This window comes from Hipposideros armiger, unplaced genomic scaffold, assembly GCF_001890085.2.
Source record: "Hipposideros armiger isolate ML-2016 unplaced genomic scaffold, ASM189008v1 scaffold_178, whole genome shotgun sequence".
Taxonomy (NCBI): Eukaryota; Metazoa; Chordata; class Mammalia; order Chiroptera; family Hipposideridae; genus Hipposideros; species Hipposideros armiger.
In genome coordinates this window covers 2,230,451-2,253,855 of record NW_017731528.1, presented here as the reverse complement: position 1 = coordinate 2,253,855, position 23,405 = coordinate 2,230,451, and the positions used below count along the sequence as shown (strand labels likewise).

General features: G+C 41.1%; 1 protein-coding gene across 10 annotated transcripts in view; it reads left to right on the top strand.

Moving 5' to 3' along the window:
- FRY (FRY microtubule binding protein) overlaps window positions 1-23,405 on the top strand; it is a 456,767-nt gene that overhangs the window by 231,664 nt on the left and 201,698 nt on the right. For all 10 annotated transcript variants that reach the window (XM_019652358.1, XM_019652349.1, XM_019652352.1 and 7 more), the window contains one exon: window positions 7,573-7,772. In XM_019652358.1, coding sequence (XP_019507903.1) covers window positions 7,653-7,772 — 120 coding nt within the window. In that variant the 5' untranslated portion in view covers window positions 7,573-7,652. The remainder of the gene's footprint in view (window positions 1-7,572; window positions 7,773-23,405) is intronic.

Sequence of the window (23,405 nt, the reverse complement as noted above, 5' to 3'; positions counted from 1 at the left end):
AATGTCAATGTAACCTCATCTTCCTCTGCTCACAGAGCTTGGCAGACATTCTTTCAGGCTCTGATGACAGTACCTACTTTGAAAATTGGGGCAAAGTCCATGTAATGGCGCCTTAGCAGATGACAGACATTTATAAAGGAAGTCACTGAAGTTTTACTGGCATTTCTCTACGATCAAATGCTGAAATGCCGAGGACGAGAAGAGAAAAGGGGGCAGCGACTTGATGCTGACTTTCTTTTTCTTGAATTACTTCACTCTAAGGTGTTCAGTCTGGGGAGACCAAAGAGAAAAATGGTTTGGTGAGACCACAGATTGAAGTAAACAGAGAGAACTGTGCCTTCAAGCTCACTTGCTTTTTGTGAGGATAATGTTATATCATCAATATATCTAGGAAAGAATAGTCTCTAGACATTTCCAAGGTGTGTCATTAATCAGATTGCCTATATTTTTATGTGTCCTCCATTCTTGATGCCTTTTTGTACTTCTAGCCTTTCTCAAAGCCCCTCTAATGGCTAGAAGATGCATTCAACATAAGAGGGCAGACAGCCTGGCAGGAGGGACTTCCATGGCTGGGCATTATATGAATCTTTCTAGAAAATAACCAAGTATACTAATCTGTAGGCAGCCACATTCTCCAAATCACATTTCTATTTTCTTTTGTCACCGCTTAAGGTCCCTTATGCCAGGGGAAAATATGTGGGTAAGGAGACTGACTTTAATCAGTCTTCATAAGGGTTGTTTTTTTTTTTTTGGTGGTGGGGGGGCGTTGTTGTTGTTTTGTTTCTTTGGGGTTTTTTTTTTTTTTTAGATGTGATACAGGAAGCTCACAGGATATGTTATTAAACAGACATGGGTTCAGATCCTGAGTCAACCATTCTGTGACTTTGGGCAAGTCACTTAACCTCTCTGAGCGTAAGTGGTCTTATCTGTAAATGGGGGATTATTTGGCCTTCTAGGATTATTTTTGAGGATTAAAGATATAAATTGTCCCAGGGATATCTTGTGGACCCTGAAACTTGAAGGAATACCATTTGAGAACAATAGGATTAAGAGAACTAAATGGTGTAAAAGAAAGTTGGAATGTAATCAGTAAAAATGGGAGGAACATTTCACATCAACAGAATTTTATGGAAATTAATTAAGCAAAATTTAGCATGTCATTGACTCTATTTTTCTTCCAAGGCAAAAATAATTTCTGAGCACTTTTAAGTGTCAGTCTCTTCCTAACCTTTGAAATATATAAAATTATCTAGGAATCATCCATCTCTTTGTTAAGAAATGTTTTTCCGTTGCTCAAACTAATTGTTTCTTCCTATCCCAACATTTTCCATTTCTTAATAATACTCTTCAGAGGAAAATAATTCTTCCTATCATACTTGGAGGTTTCTCTCTTTTCATCCTAATTTATTTTGCATAACTTTCAGGGTTTCTGATCATTTTGAATATTTGCAGTACCTTTGAAAAATGCCTTTTAACACCCTCATAAATGCATCAGTGGATAACTTATTATTGTTCTATACACACTATGACATGTTTTCACAGTAGCTGCGTCATTCTGGTTGGTTGTGTTTTATGAAATATTTCTGTAATGCCAGTAAAGTAAATAAGTCTAATGGGAAAAGAGGGGTTATGGGGGAAATGTGGTCTTAAAGAAGGATCTTGATTACTATGGTGTTTGCACTCAGGAACCTACAAAATGAATGAGGCACTGACAACTGGGAGAAGGAACAATTTATATCCAACTGTGAGCAAAGAAATCTAATAAATTTAGTCCTGTGCTGAAAGATAAGGTTACGTTGATCTCTAGAAAGTGAAGTTGTTTAAACGGAGCTTCACTTCTAGGAGGAGTACCTACGTTGAACAGTTATCACAGATAATATCGGGGCCTTTAAAAAAAAAAGGAAGCTATTTTTTATTTCAAATGCTCAGAGTTCGATTCTGGTAATGGGAACATCAGAAAGAGGATGGAGTGTTTTCAAAAACTGGCCCTGTGCTCATCTGTCTTTGTAAGTGGATGACAAGCAAGCAGAGATGTCCCTCCCTGAGCCACGTACCTTGAGAAGCAGCATGTGTGATGGGCACTTTGACTCATGACCTTGATGGGGTTAAAATTCTCGTTTCCAACCAGAACCAACACCGATGTGGGCAGGCCAAAGGGGTGCATTGGAAAAGCAGGTCCTGCCTGAAAAAAGAGCATGGGTTTTCTTAGACACTAGAAGCTTTGATCTCTCTCCGTAGCGGTTCCAAACACTTTAACATCTGAGCGCCTTTGGGCCACTAAAGATAAGCGGCTTCCTCTGTCCAATCTCTCTGTGTAGTTTCCCTTTTTCTTTTAGAGCATACTGCAGTCTGACATATTGTGTGTGTGTGTGTGTGGGGGGTGGATGCGGGGTGAATATAGACACACATAAAATCTCTGATTGTACAACCCCACCTCAGTAAACTGTAAACTCCACGAGGGCAGGAACCATCTGTTCAGTCCTCTCTTCCCAGTGCCTAGAACAGTGCCGGGAACCTGGGCACTCATTAAGTAGCCATTGGCACAAATGAATGAGTGAATGAATGAAGGATAGCCTGTAATGAGCTATGGTATTAATGCCTCTGAAAATCTGAGAAAACCCATTGCTTTCTTGTGACATATATGGCTCTTGTAGCCTCCAGGGCACTTACATGAGGAAACTCATTATAGCATTTCCTTTCCTTTCAGTGTCATAACAAAAATGTGGTGGAACTGCAAGCTGTGGGTGTTTGTACTGGTGTCGTAGTTAGGAGGGTAGTAATCCCGACAAATGTTGGTAACTTAGGGAAATTGTGCTGAAGCCCATTTCCAGCTAAGAGCGGCCAGCCTAAAAATTAAGGTATTGATCAATGAAATTGGGAAAAAGAATAATCATTTTCAAAAGACAACCCCTTGTAGTCAGAAATAGACCTAATGAAGAGATAATAAAGGGCCATCAGAGCCTAAAGCAGACTTCTTCCAGATTAAGGAATTGACCCTGCTGGATGTAAGAAATAGAGTCTCAGTGAATGGCGGGAAACACCTGAAGACATCAAGCTGAACCAAATAGAATTTGGAATAAAAATAATAAAATAACATCAATAGAACCCACTTAAGGCAAAAGAAGACAATGGGAAAAAATTAGAACATGTGTAATCTAAAATTCAAATATAAAGAGAAAGCAAATTTCAAAAAGATTCAGCAATCAGAGACCTAATGAATTACTGAAAGCGATGCCCTTCTTTTTAACACTCCCGTCAGCTCCCCACCCACCTGCAGGAGTGCTGGTTTGAGTCACTTTCTAGGGATATTGGGCTGTGGCATGGAAATAAAAAGATGAGACGAAGAAAAGGAGAGAGGATAGGGCAGATGGAGTTAAAGCTTAAAAATTCATCACACGCAAGAAATTTAAATGGGAGAAGCTTTTCATCCAACAAATGAAATCATCCCTTCTGCATGTATTTGGGTGGGAGAGACGAGATACTGATGGACCGTCAGGACCCTTTCATCGGAAGGGAGCACTGTTTCCAGACACCTGACAGGAAGTGGAGGCTGACCGGCAGGAGCAGCTGGGTGTAGACAGAGCCCAGCGGAGGCTGCGGCCAGTCCCATGGATGAGGGGACATTGACCTGGACCCTGAAGTGTGGGACAGAATGCAGGCAAAGCACTCGTAGAGAGGAGTAGATTCCAACAGGGATCACCTCTATTTGGAGAGCTGGAAACGGACCCGAGTGTGCCTGTTACTGAATTGGTGGCTTGATTGTCTGTTTTAATTAAAAATAAGTTTCAGTTAAAAATAAGACCTATGCAAAAAGAGATTTAATTCTTGAGAGGTAAGTTTTTAGGGATGGTGTTTCCCTATTCCTTGATACACCAAAGCCTTTTTCAGTTTTATCCTTTTGAAAGAGGAACCTTCTGGAAACTTCTATCACTCTTTTCTCCACCTTCTCAAACACAGCACTATATATCAGACTAACTTTAACCTTTCCATGGGACTCAGGGTCATCTCATGAATGTTCATTGTGACCACATGCTGGACGGAGTCATGGATGCCCCCAAGGCTGTGAGAATGTCACATTCTGTGGCCCTGTACTCAATGGCTTTAGGCAACTGCATTTTTTAGTTCTGGTGACTTTTTAGAGTTATGCCATGTTTTTCTTCTTTTGCTGTTAGTGTTTCTACCCAGAGACATTGCACCTTCCCCTTGTAATTTTCTGTTTGCAGACTATTGTGAACTTAAGACACTAGACAATTGATCTTAATTATGAGGAGAATAAGAGCAAGGAAATGCTGAGGGGAGTCTAATGGTTTTTTTTCTAATGTCAGCGTTCTAGTGTTTTTACTAGTATGGGCTCTGTGACTCAGTTTTGATTACCAGGGATCATGTGTTTCTTGGTTCTCAATTATTGGGTTGTCTAAAAAGTCATGATGTATTTTTTCTGTTTTTTGTTGCAAAAATGCATCATGACTTTTCTGATAACCCAATATATTGTTCCCAAACAACTGAATTACTAAAAGGTGCCGTGTCATACGTTTATTTTGAAAACCACCCTGACAAAAGGCTAGGATCTGTTATGGACTAATTATGGTAGGATGAAAAGGGGTTACTAAAACTTGGGAATGGATCTATTGGGTTGTTGGAAAATTCATGACACATTTTTGCAACAAAAAACAGAAAAAATACGTCACGACTTTTCCGACAACCCAATAGTTCAAGGACGTTTACCCATCTGCCCAGCTGATCTGTTTGAAAGCAGTCAGTGATGGGTGGGCACTCTCCCCTTGGATCCCTTTCACTAGCACAGGGCCCACTGGGCTTGGGCAGTTCCAGTTCACGAAGGCTGGGCACACAGACTTTCTGTATTCACAAGATGCCTGGCTTTGAAGTACAGGTGGATAAGGTTTTTTACAACTGCAGTGAATTGGGACTTTGGCCTTTCAAATGAAAGGCTTGTCTGAGAGCTTCTGGTCTCTGAATGTCAGCTCCCTGCTTCAAAATGCACCTTTGCAGCAGGATGCCAGAGGTCACTCTTACGAACATTCTCTCAGTAGGCTATGACCTTTAGGCCCCAGAGTCTTACAGTTACGAATCTGGTCTTGCAGTTATATGTTATAATACATCAACCTGATTATTGTCATCTTCTAGAAAAGGGGTAAATCCCATGGAAAACGAAAGATAATAATAAAAAGGTGTCCTAGACTTTCTTGGTTTATATTCCAGTCTCCAGTCCTGTGGCACAATGTCCTTGGTACATTAGGCAGACATCTCATGGAGGTAGTGTGTCCCTCTGTTAGTTGGACTTTGACTTGGGAAGCATCCCTCTCCCATGAGGCGCCCACACACAGAGCAGGAGATAAAGCGGAGGAGTGTGGTCGGGACTCCATCTGCATTGCCTGAACATGCCCCTTGGAATGAGTAGGACCCTTTAGGAAGCTGCTGGGTGCGCCATTGAGCTAATGGCTCTTCGTTGCATATCCTGCACCCTGTCCCTTTAGAGACTCTACTATGGCGTCTTCTCATAGAATTCCCTCCTTATGAAACACTTGAAGATATATAGGAATCAAGTAAGATATCATTTTAGTTAAGGAGATCTATTGGGCATTATCTGTGTGAAGAACTCTATCAGATCTGGTTGGCCACAGTTTTGTTGGAAACTTGGGGATACTTTTAGAAGAATATATGTGTGGTTTAGTTACAGGGCTGACCCTAGGCAAACCTGCATGACCAGTGGATAATTACTTTGCTTGTCAACTGTCTATTGCATCTTCCTTAGGTAATCTAGGATGTACAGTGCTAAAGAGTGTGAGTTAAATGTTTAAATCTGGTAAAACAAACTTCCCAGTGAGGCCTAATCTAGTGGAGATGAGACCAGAAGTTGTTCTCGAAGGACAGGAAGCTGAGATGAGCATCAGAGATGGACTGGAGCAGCGGAGAGAAAGGAGGGGGGCCCGGCTGACAGCAGGGTGCTCCTGGGCCAACCAGTGCATCAGCACAACCTGGGCGCAGGTGGAGGCCATATGTTTGAGGCTTGATGATGATAGCTGAGAGCCACGGAAAATGTTGGGCAGAAAAGTGATATGAGTAAAGCCATGCTGAAGAAAGATGAGTTTGGGATATAAACGAGTAAGATAAAGGCAGTGAAGGGCTGCTCTAGCAATCTGGCTGGGGGCTTCCAAGGGCCTGGACTAGCAGGGACCTAAAGAGAATCAAAAGGAAATAAAATCATGGACAACGTATTTTATTTTATTTTTATAACTGAAGAGGCCAAATTTTTAAGGTTTTGTGGTAGTTGAGATATGGGAAGACTCTCCAGATGTAATGGACCCCTCGACTGTAGGTGGGTTCCATGACCTAGAGAGAAGGGACCTTAGGAAACAGTAGGAAGGATGAGGGAGAAGCTACAACATACTATGAAGATATCTTTGTAATCCATGAATTAAATACAGTTTTTGCATATCTTCCTCAGAATTTGGCTTGGGGTAAAAAGAAGATAAGAGAAGCCTTAGACTTTCTTGTAGTTTTGAGAAGAACATTCAGCTTTCAAAGAGAAATTTTTTCTTTCTTTATTATCAATGGCATGCCACCATTCTCTCAATATCCAAACCAGTGTCCAAACAGGAAATCTACTTTTTTCTTTACTCTTTTCCTTAATCTCTGTATCCAGTCACCCAAATGATCTATAGTCTTCCTTTTAAATGTCTACTTTATCATTATCCTGTCATCAGACTTCTTCTTACATTCCCTTTATTCAATAGTGATAACTGAGCATCTTACAAGCATTTAGGTGAAACAGGGTAGCATATGTTAGAATTTATCATGTCAAAGTATAGTAAAAAGGAGAGACACATGAAACTTCCATTTATGAATAAACAACATATTTTCTGTAACTATCAAAATAGCTGTCTGACTGTCACATTCTGAAAGGAGGCTACTCAGTGGGGACTTATTGATGACCTGATCCAAGGAGGGCATCCCAGCTGGCACCAAAGGGTGGCGAGAGCGAAAAGTTACACACACTTTGGGTGGCATCGACAGGGGCCTGACTGAGCCTTTTATCTTTCAACAGGGGCATCCTTTTCAGAGTGAGAGCCAGCTGGGCTTCTGAAAATTGGTTCTTGGAAACTTCTGGAGTTTTTTCCATTATTTATTCCATTTTCCATTATTAAAATGAAGCACAGGAGACAGAGAGCTCCTGGCCTTTAGGAAAACCAGGACAAGAAATCACTTTTTTCCCATATATATTTTCTCAGCCTATTTCCCTGGAACATAAAAAAAAAAAATGACAAACCATCTTACATGTTGTAGGATTTATCAACTGTATTATATACTTGCAACATAATTTACCTAAAGCAATGTGGTAATAAGTATTTTGAGATGATCAAATATGGCATAACAAAATTAAGTAATCAACATAATTAAATTCTGGCAACACTCCTAAAGAATAAGGTTATGGTACTAAGTGTGGCATATTCTGGAGATGATTTATATCCTTATATTTATGGTTTCACAGAGCCATTCTGAATATTAATAATGTGCTTTTCAGCCAGTAAGAATATCCATTTTGTTTTTCAGCTTCTCCAGTTGGCAACGGTTATATCAAGCCTCCAGTTCCACCTGTGTCAGGCACACAAAGAGAGAAGGGGCCGCCAACCATGTTACCCATCAACGTGGACCCAGACAGCAAACCAGGAGAATATGTCCTCAAGAGCTTGTTTGTCAACTTCACCACCCAGGCTGAGCGCAAGATTCGCATCATCATGGCAGAACCCCTGGTGAGTGTGTGCCCTGATGACCACGGCTTCATCCAGCTTTACACGGAACAGAGGAGATTTACAGCTCTAAGAAAGGAGGGACTGATTTTCCCCGAATTCCCAAAGGTTTTTTTCATACCATAAGTAATTTGTTAAAGATTATAGTTAAGTTTCCTGATGTAAGAAAAAAAAAATGGAGGACTTAAAGCGATCCTCAGCAAATACATTTCAGTAGCACGTTTTACTACTGTGTTCAGAACTAAAAGGCTGATTGAACAATAAGAAGTATTAATCATAGAAAAGTTATGTTCCATCTCTGTTCTGTTATATATACTTTATTCAAAGTCTTTTGACCTGGTTTTAAAGGAAATGAGAAAATATATATATATATATCACTCTTCAAGGGGCTGCCCAGACTGCCACTTTGAGATATATGGTCTCAATGATATATTGTCCGAGCACATTTTTTGGTGAGTCGTTTGGAAACACCACTTTGTGCTCTGAAAATTGGAAGACAAGAATTCTTGACTCACTCAATTTTAGGTCCATTTTAGGTCCCTCATTAGATGCTACCCTTGCACATCAGGGCCTTCCTTTGCAAATGGTTCTGCCACAAAATAAGGCATGTGTTTTGGCCATATGTTAATTGTTCTAAACAGTGCTGGATTTCAAAAGAACAGTTAGGAAGGGAGTCTGATCGGTAGGTTCATATGACTTGTGTTCTGACCTTGGCCGCATACAATAAGAGAAAAGGAAAGGAATTGAGAGGGTTGCAGCTCTTTCTGGGAAGCTGGGCTTTGTACCTGCTGTGGGGCTACTGGGGCTCGCGAGCACCATCAGGTTTGCTTTATGGCAGAGCTTAAAATAAGTAAATGTAATATCAACGAGCCCAGACACAAGTCTCTCAAAATATGTAATGGATGATGCTTCATAAGAATCACAACTTAAGGTCTGGGGATCACAATTCAAGACTATTTGTTAAGTGTGTAGTTACCCGAAAGTTATTTGCACTGTCAAGGTTTTATTAGATTGATGGAGGTTATCATTATGAATTCTGATGTCTTATGGAAAATGGTTCTTGGTTTTGATGTTTATATCACTTAAATTAAACCTTAGTACAGTACCTTTCCCCCATTCATTCATGTTTTTATGTTTCTACCACTCTTACAACTAATAGTAATAACTAGTATTTCTGGAATACTTACTACGGGCCAGGAGCTCTGCTGAGTGTACTAGTTCCTTCAGTTCTCACAGTACTCCAAGTTAGCTGGCATTTCCCCTGTTTCCAACTGGGGAAAGTTGGCACAGAGAGTGTAAAGTAATGGCCCAAGGTCAACAGTGCTGATTTGAATTCAAGCTGGGAGACTTCAGAGCCCACCTCTGAACCACTCCACACTTTATTGCCAGTCTGCGTGGTCTTCATGTAAAGATACCTTCTTCAACTTCTTAAAACAAACCAACTCAGGCTGTCCACTACCAAGTCGGCCAAAAATCACAAACCCAACTCCCCATCACCCACAGCAGTGCTGTTCTTGGAACCCTCCGAGCTCCTTCAGGGAGGCTGAGGCAGCCCAGACGCCCACCTCTAGGGATGGGTAGGAGCCGCTTGGGCTCCAGAGGTCATGGGGAAGTTTAAGGAGAGAGAGGGGTAAGGTACAGGGAGACTCACTGCGATTCCTTCACAGTAGGAAACGCCGCATGCCAGAACATTGTGTACCATGGTGAAAGTTCCTGAGAAACCGGGAAGTTGTACAAAAGTTAAAAGAGGTACTTAGAGGCTAGGTCCTAACACTTTTTGAGCCAACCCTATTTCCAGAATAATAGCTCAAATGCTGTTATTTAAGAATTTATGAAGTAAAATAGTTTGGGTTTAACGTTTTCATCTTTACTCAGCTTGGAATGTGTTTGCATGGCATTTTTTTCTGGAGAAAATATTATGTCTGAAAAACATGTGCCACAGCATTCTTTTAATTAGAGGTCAATATTTTTGTTCCTTTCTGTGAGACAAATGTCCCCAAATAAGAAAAATGGAAAAGAAAAACTGTGTGCCTCGGGTGAGTCTGTTAGATGCTCATGGCCAGGTAGAAGGACTTTATGTTTTAGCTGAGAAAATGTATTCAATCAATTTTTAGTATCATTGCTTTTTATAAAAAGACTACTTGTTCCTCTTGTATTTTTGGCAGAGATGTAAGCTTCCGCACCACATCCATTTCTTGTCTGCTGAAAATGCTGAGTAATTTTTGCACTTATATTTGCTTACTTAGGGCACAATAAATGTAAGTAGATTCTGGGGTTTATTGCCTGATTCTAGAAATGTAAACTTGCATTTGGCATTTTGTTCTGTAGCCATAGCAAGAGGTGTTATTTTTTATGTATGTATAGATAGTATAAGTTCAAAGTGAATTTAGGTAAATGTCCCCTACTATTTCTCATGCTGAGTTAGCTTTATTTCAAAAGACATTGAATCCTTTAAAAGCCTGGATTTACATAGGTTTGTATCAAATCACAAAATCATATTCTATATCTTTAATATAGTTAAAACTTACACGGGAGTGGCAAGGGCAATTTTCAAGAAATTGAAAGTATAGATTTATTATTAATGGGGCTACTCAGGATCTTATATTTTTCAGTTTTATTTTTTAAAAGACTGAATCCTTCAGAAGTCCATATGAATTAGACTATGTGGGATAAATTAACACACAATATTAAAGTTGTATTTATGAATATCCAGATAGCTAACTTTAATGAAAAAAAAAAGGCAAAAATGTGTTCTACCAAAATCAAATTTTAGATTTTTTTCTCTGTAGAGATCTTCCCGTGCTTCAGCAGTATTGTTCTCTGTACCCAAAAGATGCTCAGGTCATATTCATTAATATTTATGAATTAGTCAATAATTTTATTCTATTCTTGTTGTTTCATGTAGTCATTTGATAGCATTAACTCTTGTCCAATTTTACCATTATTTTGCCTTTCCCAGACAAAGTGTTTTAAACAAGCTAAATTGGGTCATCTGTGTCTTTTTTGAATTTTTATTTCAAAACAGAAAAAGTACAGAAAATAATAGACTGAGTGTTTTTCTCTCTTGCCTCATGCTCATTCCCGCTGGTTTAAATTTTCTCCTTCCCAAAGTTTTGTTTTTGTTGTTCTTTAAGAGTCAGTGGATTGAATATAAGTCAGTCTTGTTTATCTAAGATGCTGTATTTCTTCTTCAGCGATAGTTAAGCTGGGAATAATTTTTTTTTAAGTTTTTATTTTTTTTTAGCTGAGCCATCCCGCCACCTGTTCGCAGCTCAGCGGCAACTCAGCTCGGGCCAGGAATAGAACCAGTGTTGCTCAGAGCTCACACTCTTGAGTGAGCTCTTAACCAACTGAGCCCTTAACCAACTCGGCTGGCCCTTGGGAATACATTTTTAGTTTGCCATTTATCCTCCCTGTAGACTTCCAACAATATATTGCCCCTGTTACTGCTGTTTAAAAATCTGTGGTTGATTTGTTATTTGTTTGTGGATTATTTACTTTTTCCCCTGCTCACTTTTATGGTTTTTTTCTTTGTCTATGATGTTCTGAAGTTTCACTATTCTGTGTTTGGATTTATTTTTATTTTCTTGTTTGAGATTCTTATGCTTCTTGATTTGAGGCTGTATAGTCTTCATTAATTATGGGAAATTATTAGCCATTAAGTATTTGAATATTGTCATTCCTTTGCTTTCCTACTTCTGTTTTTCTGGCACTCCTATTAGATGTGTGTTGGACCTTCTCATGCTATATTGCATATCTTTTTATACTTCTTTTATTATTTCTACCTCTTTGTCTGTCACTGCTGAATTCTGAGTAATTTTCTCAGGTCTATATTCAGTTCCTTAATACTCTCTTGGACTATGTCTAATCTGCCGTTTAACCTGCCCATTGAGAGTTATAAGTTTGGTGACTATATTTTTCATTTCTAGAAGTGCTGTTTGGTTTTCTTTTAAAATCTACTTAGGTGAAGGTGGTTAGGTATATTTTGTTCCTTTCTTGAATTTACAATTTCTATTTTATGTCTTTGATCTCTTTTGGATTAGCCTCAGAATTACTGTCTGGAGCTAAATCTTATTAATGTCTCAGCTTGGGATTTTCTGTGCCTAGAAGGTGATATAAATGTAAACTCCAGCTCATGTGAGACTTGAGACTGGGTTTCAAATTCTCAGGGAGGATGTTGTTATTGTAGTATTATAGTTTTTACTAGAAACCAGGCAGGGAGTACTGGAGTATCTTTTCATCTTCCTGTGCCAGTGAATAGATTTTTTCCCGAGTCCAGTGTCTTATTCCCAGTGTCTCACTTCTCAAGGCCCACAGCTTTGTTTCCAGTTCCCAAGTGGACAACAAAAAAAGCATCCAGGATAATGAGGCCAATAGTCCTCCCTCTATGCAGCCTCTGTGTCACCTCATATCTTCCTGCTTTTTATTTCCTTCTTACCTTTTTGTGAACTCATTTCTGCATTTAAAAAAAAAATCTTAATATTCCATTTAACATTTCCAAGTGCCTATAGCATGTGAGATTTTGAGTTATCTTAGTCCATTATCCTGCCAAAGTCCTCTGCGGAATTCTTGATTTGCTTCTCATGCAGATAAGGCCAGGTTGGGTCTTTGCACTGCGAGGCTTTTGTGCAAGCAGAAGTTCCCTGGCAAGGGGGGGGGTGTCTCCAAAATAAATAAAAGAGTGAGAGGATTGTTACCCATTCTTCCTCTTCTGATTCTGTCTGATAAATCTTACCTAAATACAACACTGTCCCTTTCATTCTCTTGTTCAAAACCTTGATTTCATACCCTTTCACCCCTTGATTTGCCTACAACCTATCCTACTTTCCCCATGCACTTTTATGAACCCAGGTTTCAATTCTGTTCCTGCCATCATTCACTTATGCACACTGCCCTCTCTTCCTGGAATGCCACTCATCTCTTTATCCTGCCCATCTCTCAAAGCCCAACTCAAATACCTCATCATCTGGAAAGGTTTACTTGATTCCTTTCCTGCTGAGTCCATGCGATTATGCTGATTTGGATATACACACCTGTAAATCTCTACTTTACCTGAACCACCATTTCATTCTCTCAAGCAAACTATACTGCCTTCATTGAACTAGAGTATTAGAATAGACAAAAATAGAAAATATTAGCTTATGTTATAGGTTTTAAGGGTAAATGCTTTCTTATGAAACTTCCAGTTCTATGTGTGTATATATATTTTATATATATATATACAGATTTTATTTTTTAAGTTGAAGAAACACTATACAAGTTCCTTAGAGGCAATAACTGTGTCTGATTCATCTACACACACACACACACACACACACACACACACACACACACACACTCCATGTCCCCATGTCTAGGACTCTGCTTTATATATAGTAGATAGTAAATGTTTTTGGATAAATGAATGAATGAATGAGTATATGAATGGATAGATGGGTGAATGGATGAAAAAATATTAGTAGAGTAGCTTAAAAGGAATGTCTTTGTAGGGACCTGTGTGTTTCTGAGGGTCATCTTGCCAACCCCCAAAATGATGATAATGGATTTTGTTCTGTCTCTTGTACCCCTCTGCATACGAATGCCCTACATACAGTTTGCTGAGTACAAGAAACATTGACTCTCAGCCTTCTGCCATGGGGCATCTAAGGATACCTCATTATTCATTGATGTGGTCACCTGCTCTCCTCTCCACCCTACCAATACGTGAAGAGGAGAGTCAGGTTGATGCTTAGCAGTTGGGCACAGTCTCAGAATATATGCTTTCATTATCTATGTCTCTCTATTTGTATAGCATCTGTCACTGTCGTCACAGGCCATTACCTTTTCAATAAACTCTTTCAAAAACAAGACTGTCCAACTTTTAAAAATTCAAGAGCTCCCATAACCTTGACTTTGTAAATTGAATGGACAAGAAGATATAAAGCTAAAGACAAAACAACTTCTCGTTTAACCCAATCTGAATTTGAATCCCAAATTGACCCCTTCAATCTCCCTTTTTGCTCATTTGCAAAGTTGGGGTAACAGACCCAAGCTCACAGAGTGACTGAGAGGATTAGAAGTAATGTGGGGAGCTCCTGATGCAATCCTTAGCACCTACTAGGTGCTTAGTCATCAGAGTGCTCATCCTCGTTGTCACTGAAAAACTGGTATCCACTGACCCAATCTTCCGGTTATTTCTCTGAGGTCAGCCCAGTACTTCTCCTCTCTATGTTCATTCAAAAGGAGTAGAGGGTTGAACCGGAGTGTCGCCAGTCACTGGGACTCTCAGATGGTTGTCCTAAACTCAGCCACAGCAAGGAGACAGGCCCAGCCAAAGCTGGTTGAAACAGACCTGGTCTGGATCCTTTAGGCACTTGTGCTCTGGGAGGTGACAGAGACATACAAATGTATACAAGAGAAGACAGCACCCCATGATCTCACTGTATCTCCAGCAAAACACGTGAGGATTACCCTGCTTGCTATACATTGTGAGCACCTAGGAAATAAACCCAGGGGCTTGAAGTGAGTCCACATAGAATGGTTTCCAAAGCCTTTCCAGGAGGAAAGCTCACAGAGGGGAGAGGTCTCAGAGACTGGTAAGATCACCGTCATGTCATGTCAGGTTAGGCTGGGAAGCCAGGAGCCCGGAATGTGAAAGTCTGTGCTATTCAACTGAGTAAAGCAAGTTCAGAAAATGTCAAGAATTTTCTTTTCCCCATTCATACCTTTACATTTAAAAAAAACCTCGGAGGGAGAAAAATCTAATTTTCTAAAATTAGTCATCAAACTAATACTTTTCTGTTTAATTGACATAACATTGTGTTTGTTTCAGGCATACAACATAATGATCTGAGACATGTATATATTGTAAAATAATGATCACCACAATAAGCTTAGCGACCGTCCATCACTTCACATAGTTAGTTTGTTTGTTTTTCTTGTGATGAGAACTTTTAAGATTTACTCTCTTGGCAACTTTCAAATATACAATGTTGTTAACTACAGCCACCATGCTGTACATTACCTTTCAGAATTTATTTATGTTATGACTGGGAGTTTTACCTTCCAGAATTCAACCTCATGTCTCAGGCTACCTCTTTTGTCTACTCTCTGTCCTACAATTTGCCCAATATACAAGAAACTTGGTTTTACATCATAGCCCTGCCACTAGCCTGTGCTTCAAACAAAGTCACTTAAATGTGGCCCATCATTATTTTCTATGAAATGTGAAGTCAGGCCCAGTTTTCACTCTAATGCATGTAACAAACGAAATATACTGTCTGCAAGATGTGGTCCTGCCCACATTCTGGGTGAGCCTCCAGTGGGCACCTTGGTGGGTTTAGCAGGAGGGCTCTGCCCTTTCCTGTCGTTTTCATCCCTTCTGGGTGGTTTGGATACAGAGTGAGAACACCGCCTGTAGTCATGTCTGTGCCGAGAAGGACTCATAGCTGCTGGATATGGTCCACCTGTGGGAAATGAAGATGATTGGCATGCCTGTAGAAAGGATGCACCCCCATCTGTTTCCAGGCTGTGCACACATGGAGTTTCATAATCTAGAGATGAAGCTCAGAAGGCACTGAAGCACGTGGGTGGAGGACAAATTCATGGCCAGGAAATCACTACCACCATTGTGCTGGCCCCCTCGCCTAGGCCGCCGCCCCCCCTCCCCCCCGCCATCCCCAGGCAACTCAGTCCACCCAGGAGAATGCTACCTCCACCTTCCATGTGGCTCCGGTCACCCCCACAGATGAGGAGAATGGCATGCTCCCTGAGGCACAGGTCCCCCGTGTGCCAGTGAACCTGCTCCCCTGGCCGCTGCCGCCAAAGGAACGCCCCAGCTCCAGTTCCTGCTGATAAACAGGCCACTGAAGTGCTGCTCCCTGTACCTTATCCCATCCAACTCAGTTCTGTCACTTTTCTAGCTGAAGGAAGGTCAGTAGGGAAGAAATCCTCACTCGGGCAGACTTCAAAGGCAGCATTGAGACATTTCCTTTGAAGGCCACGTTGGGCTGCAGAAGTGTTGTTGGTTTGGGGTTGTGCCTACAAAGATGCCCTCCAGTTTCCTGGCTAGAAAGCTCCTATGTTTCTAGTTCCAGAGAGAGTCAGTTCACTGGTGACGCCAGTGGGGATGAGCAGGGCGGCAGCTGTGCAGCTCCAGGCTGGGAGCAGATTCTTCCATTCCACAGGTGACTTGGGGCCAGGCTGGTGGCCTGTGGGGTCCTTCAGGAAAGGGTGCCCTTCCATGCAGCTGCCATTCCTGTTGGCCTGGTCCTGCCCTCTGCTTGAGTCCTTCTGGGTCAAACACCCCATGTTAGTTGTCATACATGGTTTTGGTTTTACATGTATTTGGGCACTCACACTCCACACCTCCTTTTCCTCTTTAAATTAGTGAACATGTTGAGAACCAGCTCTGCAGGTCATCATGGACCCCACCCCCATGGCTGTTATTTATGGTGGTCTTTCAGGTTACCCTGGCAACATGTACATTGCTTTTTTGGCTTTTGTTGTACAGTCAGTACTATAAATTTTCTGTTTTGAGTTTTTTTGTACTTTGTAGCATTTTAGATAATGTGTTTGTACTGTGTTGTGTAGAATGAAAGCATCTTGTCGAATAAACCTAGGATTAGAATGAAAAAAAAATGTGTGTGTGTGTGTGTATGTTTGTGTGTGTGTGTGTATACACACATATATACATACATACATATACACTATCTGTATCTCTGGGCATGTAAGTCATGTCTCAGTGGACCCACTGTAGTTTTAAGCATCCATTGTCCTTGCAACAAGCTGCAGTAGACACTAAGTCGGGTTTTGGGCCAGGAGTTTCGTCTGGATCTACAGTCTATCAGCATAAAATGTCAACAGGAAGAAGAAGAAGAAATTCTAACTCACCTGACTAAGGCGTAGAAAGCAAGTAATTTATTCTCTACTTGGACTGAACCCTGGAAAAAGGCAAATCTGCGTAACTTCAAAAGCAGAAAACACACCTAACTTCCTTGTCTTTCAGCAGAGCCTATGACTGAGCAAGAGAGCAGTGCTCACTTTCCTCTGATATTCTGGCTTTAAAAACACATTTATGATGAAAGGTGACGTGAAAATGGAAAGTTATATTATTGGGGTTGCTTGAGCCTTGAGAGCCCCTGCTCACAAAACAGTTCATGACCACACACAGGCAGGGTCTTTCAGATGTTATCCCTGTATTGAACTTGGAGCGCAAGTGTGGGGTGACAGACACATGACACTAACCGTGTTATGGTGGAATGGAGGCGTAACAATAACAGAACATGATCTAGCTGGTTTGCTAACATAAAAGAAACAATTAGGGGAATTCCTGTTCTAATATAAGACTGAAAATAAACTAGATGTAACATAAGATACTTTCTTGGTGTGCAAGAAAATTCTTTAAAGAATCCAGGTTGCCAGTCTCACTTGCATCACACGCCAGGAAACTGTAATGAGATGCGTCATGCCTGAACACCAAGCCTGTGCAAACACCAGACATAGCCAGCTGGCACCAGCATTGAAAGGCCAAGCAATTAGCTAACGACAATGTTACTGCACGCTGATGTTCTAGGTTCAGGCAGCAACATCTGTTGACAAACCTTTATTCCTTGGCCCTGGGTCTCAGGATTCCAGTTCCTCCTGAGTGCTGATGTCACAGAGCTGGCATGAGGAAAACTCTCATTCACCCTGAAGTTGAGCAGGACACTGTGTTATAATAATGACGCTGGAGGCCCACCACCAACAATCTATATGTGATGTGTTGTTCTAGTCATGTTAATGAATTTAATTGTGGGTCGAAGGAAGCAAGGCCTTTGGCAAGTGACATATACACTCAGCCCAGCTTCTTCTTATGATCCTAGACCAGGTCTGATGAGAGGAACCAGCCTAAGGTTAGGAAACAGTCTATTTGTAGTTATAAAAGAGCTTTGTTTTATGCTGCTGGCCCATATAGAGATTAGACATTCAGCCATCATCTTATGTTTCACCTCTTCAGAGACCTAAGTTGTCTGAAGACGTCTATGTATCAGAAAAATATCAGCTCCTTTCATCAGGAACCTTCTTAATATTTAAGGAGTTGGTGAATTGAAAAATTCTGCTGCAGTTATTAAACAACAGAATTACTGCCTCTACTTAAGTTTGGATCTTTATACGGTAGGTCTTCATAAAACTGATTACAGTGGTCGTGCTCACAGCCTGATGGACACCCACTTACCTCAACCATATGGTATTTCATGATAACATTCCATCGTGCTCATATTTGCAAGTTGGTGGTTTTCCTGTGCTGCCATATATGCCACTCTTCCTATACGAACTGAATGTTGTGTGTCTATTGGTTAAGGATGTGCAAATGGCAGAAACGCCAGCTTATGGGCTCTCTGCACTGTGGATTCAAGTGGGCTTCCAGGAGGACAACCAGCTCATGTTTTTAGCCAGACTCCTCTTTAAATAGGGGTCCCTCTGGCTTCAACAGACCCAGTAAAGGGAACGTAAAGAGAATTTAGTTCCCTATTGAGTGTAGACATATGATCAGCGTAAGGCTATCTGGAAAAGAGATGGGGAAAAAGCTCTGGTCAGATAAGGAATATTTATATTATACTTGAGAAAGTACTGGTATCAGTTCCAAATTATAAATAAAGTAACTTTTGAAATAGCTATTTCTTAGCAAAGCAGCTCCTCCTGGCATCCCCTGCTTATTCTTGTAGACATTCACTAAAAATCTAAACACCCACCCCAACCCAGAAACAAAATATCAATAGTAGTATCAGTAGCTAAGACCAGATAATTGTTGAACAACGGTGTCATTTAGCTGCTGAATGAGGTGATTTTCAAGGTGATCGCAGACTCACTTTTTTTCTGTACACTGTTCAACTTGAAGTTCGATTTCCTTATTTAGACTGTTCCTGGAATCATGTAGATGAAGAGCCTTTCTTTTGCAGCTGTTCAATGGGACTTTTTCAGCTGTAAAATGAAATGTAGTGAACATGGGTAGTAAAAGGTCGATTGAACCTTATAGCAAACAAACTGTGTGAAAAGTATCATGAGGTAATAAAACAGGACCAAAGGGCTTTCTGCTTCAACTGATTAGTATCCAACTCAATTCATCCACAGGTGAGGCCATCATTTTTATATCCAGTGGCCTTATGAGAAGATTATCAAAGTTTCTTCTTTTGGAAAATATAAAACCAGGGGAAGGTGATTCCTCAAGTTATTTTCAGTCCAATTCTTTCTGATTACATGCTTCTTTTTATGATTTATAGAAACATAATTTTTAACACAAATAAAAGATCATTTGAAAATATATCATATTATATATTTTTTTTTACTTTTTATTGGGGAATTGGGGGATGGGAACAGTGCTGGGGAAGTGGGGGAAGGGGAACAGACAAGTTGCTGTCGTTTTGTTCTTCACTCTAGTTGTGGAGGACGTTGCTTCACTGGCCCAAGTTGGCACCATCATTGCACTCTACCCGGGCGAGGAAGATCAGTCGCCGGCTTCTGGCCAGCCACTCACAGGGGCTGCTGGCCACTCACACTGGCTGCTGGCTACATACTGTAGCCCATGGCAACCCACTGCAGCAGGGGCTGCAGCCTACGCCATCGCCGACGACTCACAGCAGCCCAGCTCCAGGTTGAGCTGTTTTTCAGCATCTTAGCTGTAGAAGGCAGTGTCACTGGCCCTCATATGTGGGATCCGAACGGGGGCCCTCTGGCATCCCAAGCCAGCTCTTAACCAACGCGCCCCTCGGCCAGCCCTGAAAATATATCATATTTTAAAGTGACAGAAAATGCCAATAAAAACAAGTTTAGTAATATGACATAAATAGGCCCAAAGTCCATTCCTACACTCATTGTGATGTGATACTGCTAAGTTTCCACACAGCATTTTGCATTTGGACATGACTGAAAGTCATTACTACAGCTTAGGCAGCAGCAGTCTTTACCATCGTATTGTAGTGATTCTAACAACTGCAGATCTTGATTTCCACAGGTCGTGCTAATGATACTGACATGTTGTGTTAGGTATTTTTGATTGTCGCTTACATCCTCATGTATATCTAGTACTCTGAGACTGAAATGATTTGTTAAAATTCAGTATCCCATTGGATGGTATTTCCTAATGGCTTTGGGGATTTCTACTCAATTCATAATTTGTAATCATATAAGTTAGGGGCAGGTCGGACTGGAATGTTCTAGGAGGCTTTTCCAAGACGATTCAGTAGTCATGCCCAGAAACCAAAGACAACAAGAAGAAAGTCAAGTACTATAGTCTGTAAATATTTTTGATTGGCCTAAAATGTATGTGTTGCTTTTTTTTATTGAGATATATTCACATACCATGACATTAACCCTTTTAAAGTGTGCATTTCAGTGCATATTCAAAGTTGTACAACCTTCAGCACTGTCGCATTCCAGAATGGCACCTTTACTAGCACTTTAAAAGATAGAGCAGGTAAGAAGATTTTGATCTCCTTATTTTTCTACCATTTATCCCCTGGTTCTTTCCTTTTATTTTGCCAGAAAACCAAATGCTTTTTTTTTCTTAAAGTAGTTGGATCATTTCCGTCCTCACTGAGAAGCTGTGTTTGGCTCATGAATTTGGGTGTGTTATGAATACTGCTTAATGATCGTCATGAACGATGCTACCTGTGAAATTGCCTCTTTTGCCTCATGTAGAAACACAAAAATTGAAGATACATATGGATTGTAGAACTTCAACAGAAATGAAAATGCTCACCCATGTGTGCTGCCCAAATTCAGGTTGAGGAGGGGCGGCATGCCCCATCACTCAGGGTTCTAGCTGCCGGTTCAGGGGACGGCACTGTGTGACCAAATTCCACCCCAGGACCTTCTCTGCAGAGCTGAGTGAGGTGGTCTTTACTGCAGTGCCAGCTTCTGGCCTGTCACTAGCACCCTGAAAGATGTGTGGAAAGTGTGTAGCACTCGTCCCTTCCCACTAAACAGTGCCCTGTACATACCGGATTGGCCAGTGTTCTAATTCCCAGCCGCATGTTGGGGTCAGTGGCTTACCCATAATATCAGCTCTGTGGCTTCAACCACACCCCCTTCCCAAGATTTTTTTGGGATTCCCGGTGGGCAGCATAACATATTGTGAGCTTCTCAAAGGCAAAAACTGCTGTGCTTGTGCTCACGGTGGCCTAGCTGTGGCACTATAGTGGGAGCCAGGCAGAGTGGCCCGTTCCCAAAGCTATGCCATCACATCGGAATCAGCTCCCCTCCTCCCTGTGATCTCCAGGAAAAGAAAATGTGTTCAGACAGATTACTAATTCTTATTCTCATTCATTCAATGATGAGTTTTATTTTAAATATGACATCCTTAAAATGTAGTTTTCATCCAATAAACTGCAGGGATTTTAAATCTACAGTTTGATGAATTTTGACAAATTTATACACTGCTGTCTGCACCACCACAATCCAGACTGGGAACAGTTCCTTCATCCCCAGGGATTTCCTTGTGCCCCATGCACTGAGCTCATACTATTAATACAACCCAGCCTCAGGCAACTATTGATTAACTCCCATTTTCTAGAATTCCATATTAGTGGAAGCCATACAATATGTGTTCTTTGGTGTCTAGTTTGTTTGCACTACATTTGAGGTGCATTCATTTTTTATTGTTTATCAGTATTCATTCATTTTTATTGCTGAGTAGAATTCCATTGAATGTATATACCACAATGTGTTTATTTAGTCACCTTTCAATGGGAATTTGGGACAATAAATAATTTGTGAGTACCGTTTTAAATAGTGAGTCTTGATTTCCGCAGGCCATTCTAGCAATTATAACAATGCATGTTTTATATGGTATTTTTGATAGTAGCTTATAGATAGATAGATAGATGATAGAACTTTCCAACTTCTAAGTGCAGAAAATAGTATTTGAGGCTATGCATTATACGAAGGAATAAGACAGACTTTTGTAAGAATTTAATTGCAGTTGCCCCTCCATTGTTCAAATCCTGGATTCCCTCTTGGGACTCTTAGATGTGGCAGAGAAATAAGCTTCACCGTGATGTGCAAAGCCCACTGCAAATTGGACAGACCCTCTTAAGGGTTTTGTTTTTTAAAAACAGTGCCAAACTGGGCCAACCAAGTGGAGCATTGGTTAAGAGTTGGCTTGGGATGCCAGCTCTGAGCAGCAGGGCCCCGGTTCAGGTCCCACATGAGGGCCAGTGATGCTGCACCCTCTACAGCTAAGATGGTGAACAACAGCTCGACCTGGAGCTGGGCTGCTGTGAGTTGCCGGCGACGGCATAGGCTGCAGTGGGGCTGGCTGGCAGCTGGCATGAGCTTTCGTGAGCTGCTGTAAGCTGCCGTGAGTGGCCATCCAATTGGCCAACGAGCGACTGCCTCTCCTGGGAAGAGTGCAATGATCACAATAAAACACGGGCCAGTTAAACAACATCCTCCACAACTAGACTGAAGAACAAAAGGACAGCAACTTGTCTGTTTCCCTTCCCCGATTCCCCAATGCTGTTCCCTTCCCCCAATTCCCCAATAAAATCTTAAAAAAAAAAAAACAGTGCCAAAATATTCTTCCAGGTTTGAATCTAACTGCACATTTTGTCTCACAGGGTCCTACACAGCCTCTTACTTGGCAGTGTCTTTAGTTGATTTGAAATACTCTCTATATCATTCTCTTGATCTTGAGATCCCCCCCCCCAATATTTTGGGTGAAAATCTTCATGTATTGTTTTGTTTAAGGAAATTCACTTTGGTAACAGACTAACACGACAAGGCCATTTTGTCAGTTTCTGTTAGCACCGTTCGTCCATGGATCTCCAAGGCTCATTAGTTCTTATTAGGAAGCTGGTCAGGATGTCAGGGTGATGGTTGTTTTTACCTGAGGACAAAAGGAAGCAGGCATCAAGGGGGCTCGGTCTTTACTGGAAGGTCAGTGATCCATGCAGGTCATCACAGTGCCCAGAGTATGTTTCAAGGCAATTCAGACCCCTGGGACCCTGATTGCTCCTCGTGTCTGGGGAGTCTTTTGGGGAGAAACGGTCCATATTCACACTTGAGAGGCATAAGTCTCACCCCTTAGATCTGTTTCTAAAGTTGGGTTCAAACTGGACTGAATGGGACCTGAGAAAAACCTGTCAGACGTGAAGGTGTTTAGAACCCCATTTTTCTTTGGTTCAGGCTAAATGCCTGTCACGTCAGCTGGTGTTTCTAGATGAGACGCTTCAGTGGCCTGTCAGGTCTGGCCCACAGCTGTCTGCACAGCCACCAGAGCCCATGGGCTCCCTACTCATCCTCCTGGGTTCTGGTAAAAAGAGATCCCAGTGGCGGCGGTTCAGCTCTGCAAAGTCTTGGTTAAACCACTCAGACCAGATAAGAGTGTAATAAAACATCCCTGCTGAGGGTGTCACATCTCTGAATCAGTTCTACATGGACATGGCACTTTAATAAAAAACACTGTAGTTTCAAGACTTGAGAATTTGGTGGTGGTGGTTTTTTTGTTGGTTTTTAACTTGGTTTTTATCGCATCCTGCCATTAAAATTAAAGGTTCCCTTTAAATTACATATTAATAATTAAAGTCATTATAATAATGTTGGGTTTATTTTTTTTAAGAGGGAAGAGCAATTACTCTTTATACTGTTTTTTTCCCACTTCCTATAATACACCTTTCT